The sequence below is a fragment of the Aptenodytes forsteri genome, unplaced genomic scaffold (assembly GCF_000699145.1).
Source record: "Aptenodytes forsteri isolate BGI_AS27 unplaced genomic scaffold, ASM69914v1 Scaffold241, whole genome shotgun sequence".
Classification (NCBI taxonomy): domain Eukaryota; kingdom Metazoa; phylum Chordata; class Aves; order Sphenisciformes; family Spheniscidae; genus Aptenodytes; species Aptenodytes forsteri.
In genome coordinates, this window is record NW_008795252.1 from 9,295,089 (window position 1) to 9,300,149 (window position 5,061).

The window sequence follows — 5,061 nt, forward strand, 5'->3', positions numbered from 1 at the left end:
GGGGGTCGCCGCTGGCCGTCACGGGCTGCGGGGGTGTGCTCCCACCTAACGCCGGGGCGCGGGTGGGCTGCTGCGTGGGGTCCACCGGGATGCGAAATAAAGTTGAAATAGTTGCAGCGGTGAAATAAATTAACGATCTCTTTGCTGCTTGCAGCTCGCAGACCAGTTCTGTAATGCCATTGGAGTGTTGCAGCAGTGTGGCCCCCCAGCCTCTTTCAGCAACATTCAGACAGCAATAAACAAAGACCAGCCTGCTAATCCAACGGAAGGCAAGTCTTCCTTTCTGCATCTCCTAACAGAATGCGAACGTGTTCCGATACAGTACACTCTATAGTACAAAACCTGTACGCTATTGCATGCTGAACAAACAGTTAAGTCACAAGTTGATGTCATCTGCACTTGTTCCATGAGATTGTGATAGCGGAAATGTAATTTTAAGTGTTAAGTAAGCATTACAATGTATTACTTATGCTGGTTTCTTTGCACAGATACAATAGCTCTACAGATATAAACCATTTTAACAGGACTGCTGCAAGAGGTTGTTAGTGAGTTGTCCGTTATTTCCACTAAGTCTTTTTAGAAAGTTAGTTTTATTAAATCATGTATGATTTCTCCATGTCATAAACTTTTAATTATTTGTGTTTCTCCATGTATCATCTGCTTATGTAGTTAATTAAGGAATAATGTCATGCTGAATCTCCCCATTGGCATTTGTGGTTTTGTTGTTGGCTGTTTTGTTTTTTGGGGGTTTTTTTTGAGAGACAAGAAACTGATCTAAGACACTGAAATTAGCAAGCAAACTAGAAGTTCTCTCTGATTTGAGAATTTCAAGCTAATATTTAAACAACTATGTTATTCTAATCCTGAATCTTTTTTATTCTTTTCTTTTTTTCCTCTTCCCCCGCCCCCCGGAGAAAATTTTACATATAGCTTGTATCAGGTTAGGTTTGTCTATTAGGATATCAGGGGAGACTGGTTTGGAGAGCAGCAATGCACTTTCTAGGACAGTTGAAGACTAGTTCTTCATTGGTCTATGGCGGTTTGCTCTCTGATACTGGAATTAGTTGGAAGGGCCAGCTGAAAGGCTTGTTTGTTTCCTCATCTTACCTGCTGCTGTCCCAGGTGCCAGCATCAGTGTGATGCCAGGAGCTAGAGGCTTTGTTAAGGTCTTAAAATGGTAGGTCATGACTGACTTCTCTTTTGATTTGTCTTTTCCTAAAATTCTGAATACTGTGACTTCAGTAAAATCATACAGACACGTTAGCGATGCTGATGAGGCAAAACAAAACTACCAGTTATGTCTCTTTAGATATTTAAAATGTTAATAAGAAGGCCTTAAAACTCTTTACAGGTAAACCCCATGGTGACCCTGAGTAAGCTTTAAATGGATATGTTGGTTTTGTTGTTTGTCTTTTTTAAGTTAAAGTCAAGTGTACCTTTGAGAATATCAATCTCTTCTACAGATTTTTGCCGTTAGAAAGTATTTTCTTCCTTGCTTATGCAAATTGTTCATGAACCAAGCAATATAAACAAATACGTAAGATCTTAAATTATAAATTGAAAAGGGGTTTTTAAATATTTTAGTGGTAGTAATGTACTTAATTCAAATTGAATGGATGCAATTCCATATGGAAAGGTTTTGTTTCTGGCTTATGGTGCCTCTTATGAAAAGTCCATGCAGTTCTTTCGATGATACAGCAGCTAAATTAAGGTCTGTTATAAAATTCCAATCCTTTTCCCTTTCTCAGGGGCAATTTAACTTTTTCTGTGGCTGAATAGAAATTCTTTTTTTTTTTAATTAAAAACCCTCAAATTCTTTCACTAATGATCTGTTGCTTAACATGATTTAAATAATCCATCTGTTTGAATCACTATCTTTACATCATTTCTAGTGTTCTTTTTTTTGTCTAGTGGCAGATTTCAAGGCAAGGATTGAAAAGTTAAATGAGTTTCTAGCTACTTCTCAATACTTAATGTAGTGACTAGGACACTTAACGCTGGTATTAGTAATTTCTTAACTGGCTAACTGCAATGTGAGTTCTAGCTATTTTCTCACTTGTACAAAGCCCAGCCCTATGTATAACCAGTTACCTTGTTTAATCTGGGATTGGAATCAAACTACCTTCATCTTCTGATATGGTTGAGTTCCCATCAGTTGTGATACTGTTGTTTTCTTCTTGTAGGAGAATTTTTAACACCTGCGTACTTCAAGTCTGTAGAACTTTCTGTGCTGCGTATGCAGAATTGTGCTTATTTCTAATAATGTACTGAGTGGGCTGACTTTTCTTTTTTAAAGAGTACGCCCAACTGTTCGCAGCATTGATTGCACGAACTGCGAAAGATATCGATGTTCTGATAGATTCCCTGCCTAGTGAAGAATCGACAGCAGCTTTGCAGGTAAGAGTGTTCTTAATCAAAATATCAAAACATAACTGAAGGCAAACTTCTTCCTTTTTTAAAAACACATTTTTTGCTCTCTAGGCCGTGTAATCTTGAAAAATTATTTTAATATAAGCCTGAATTTTTAATGAGGGTAGCCTGTGAATACTTTATAGGCTTGGTGGAAATACTGAACTTGCATCTAGTTCTAAGTAAGATTATACACGGTGAGAATATTTTAAACTTAGTTTTCTGTTAGAATGTTTAAAAAAAAAAAAGTGCTTTTATCGTAACACCACAATACTGGAAACTGCTACCCCTTTTTTTTCCCCAGCTGTTCAAATATTAATACAACAGATGCAACAGTACTGATGCATTGTGGAGTTTTTGTTGGTGTTTTTTTTTCCCTTGGATAATCTTTCACATTTTCTCGCTCATTAGGAGCACGTTTCATTTTGTAGCTGCAGAGCCAACATTTTACTGAAGCCTTTTGTTCTTCCACAATGTTTCTGGTTGTTAAAGGATTTGCAGGGTATCCTTTAAGTTCTCCAGCTCTGTCACAAAACAGTTCTTTAACTTTTCAGTAATAGGGTATCCTTCTTCAGACCAGCCAAACTCGGTGCTTTTGTTTCTTGCTCCTTCTCTCTTTAGACCAGAGGTACTCTAGGAAGAGCTTGGGAACAGAAAACAGCTACTGGCCAGGCAGCTATTAGCAGGTGCAGCCGGTATCACAACCTCCATTCCCTGCCTTACCGGAGCTGAACTGCTGCAAACAGCCTGTGAATCCTTTCATAATACTCAGCTGTTTCTCACTTCCAAAAAATGCCTTGGACCCACAATTCAAAGAACACCGCTGTGTTGGGGTTTGGATTTTTGCTGTTATTTCTACAGATCTTGCCTATTAAACAGTATTTTCCTTTTTTTTTTTTCATTTTGACTTTAACTGCTAGATTTACGTCAAGTATTTTCTTTTTAGAATGCAACAAGGATGCAAAGAGTGCTGTTTCTCTGAGAATCCTAGAACTGCTTTAAGATCACCTGAAGGTTTTATACCTGGGTTGATAATCTGTAACTATTCAAAGGCATTTTACAAAAGACTAATACTAGAGGTGCCTGCTGGGCCAAATAAAAATGACTTGACGGTGACATCGCATTTGGTTTTAAACTGAAGAGGTTAAATTTGGAAACATTGCTAGTCACAATAATTGCTGAACATATTAATTGGGCCAGTTAACACCAGCATAATTTCATGTAACTGCGTATTTAGTAGCTGAAGACTCAGCTTTCCTGCTGCAGACAAATTACAGGCTTCTTCCGTGACTGAGCAGGGTCTGATAATAGTGACAGCTGATGCAGGGAAAGCGGAGTGCTCCAGAAAGAGGAGTTGGTCATCCAGTAGGGCCACGCTTTCCTTCGAGGTGATACTCGAACAGTTTCTTGCTCTGTTAATGCAGAATCTCGTTTCACAAGAATTTCTGATCTTTTTTGTTTGGTGTGGTTTTGAAATAAGTTAGCTTGCATTCCATCACTTACTGATTTTAGTTTTGATTTTTATTTTCTGTTGTTTAATTTGGTGCAGTATTAAAGATTCTGACATTCTTTAAAAAAACTGTTTTGAAGGTGCTTGAAACACTAAAATACGCAGTATAGGTTTTGTTGAGAAGTGGTAGGTAGATACTGGGCTAATAGAGATGCACCTAGGCCGATCTATTTTTTTTAAAAATTTTTTTCTTTTAATCCTAAGGTTGTCTTGGTATATGTTTCAAATCTGAGGCTTGTCTTAAATGATAAAAGGGGCTGCTACACTAATGCCCAACACAATTTACCTGTTCCTTTTGAGTTCCCTTGTGGTGAAGTTAGCAGTACATATTCTGCTCAAATCTGTGGCTTACCTGCAGTCAACTATTTAACAGCTGAGACTGAAGTAATTGAGCTGGATTCTAAATGTCAAACTTTTGCCATCATTCCTTCTCTGACCCTTCCTCCAAGGGCTGTCAAGTCCTTCATGCATATATTAACCTTCACTAAAGACATCAGTGTTGCGGAACAGAAGGCGAGTATGTGGATAGAATTTGCCAGTTAGTTTAAGCATGACTTCTTAAGGACCTGTATAACTGCTTTAAAAAATATAAATTTGAAACTATATTATTTTGTCTTTTCTGTTACCCAGTCTGAACAAGTTTGAGTAGTTTTAAATTTGGTAAATATTTTAAAGTATTAAAATATTTTGAAGTTAAAATGTTTTATTTCACTAAATTTTGTCTGACTGAAAAGCAGTTTGGTTCTGAAACAAAATATTGAAGAAAAAAGGTTAAATAATACAGTTTTGCCTGAAATATGCTATTTAACAGAAAGGTTTAAGTAAGTTGTGTTTACATCTTGCTGAGCACCTCTCCTGGTTTCGGCAGGGATAGAGTTAATTTCCTTCCTAGTAGCTGGTACAGTGCTGTGTTTTGGATTTAGGATGAGAACAATGTTGATAACACACCGATGTTTTAGTTGTTGCTAGGTAGTGCTTACACTAGCCAAGGACTTTTCAGCTTCCCATGCTCTACCGACTGAGAAGGCTGGAGGTGCACAAGAAGCTGGGAGGGGGCACAGCCAAATTGGCCAAAGAAACATTCCATACCATGTGACGTCATGTTCAGTACATCAACTGGGGGAAAGCTGGCTGGGGGGGGG

The 5,061-nt window shown here is 37.9% G+C and overlaps 1 protein-coding gene across 1 annotated transcript in view; it reads left to right on the forward strand.

Annotated features, from left to right (window-relative positions):
• The window catches only part of MED21 (mediator complex subunit 21), an 8,359-nt gene that overhangs the window by 979 nt on the left and 2,319 nt on the right, over positions 1-5,061 (forward strand). The window contains exons 2-3 of the mRNA XM_009279083.1: positions 155-269; positions 2,297-2,397. Coding sequence (XP_009277358.1) covers positions 155-269; positions 2,297-2,397 — 216 coding nt within the window. The remainder of the gene's footprint in view (positions 1-154; positions 270-2,296; positions 2,398-5,061) is intronic.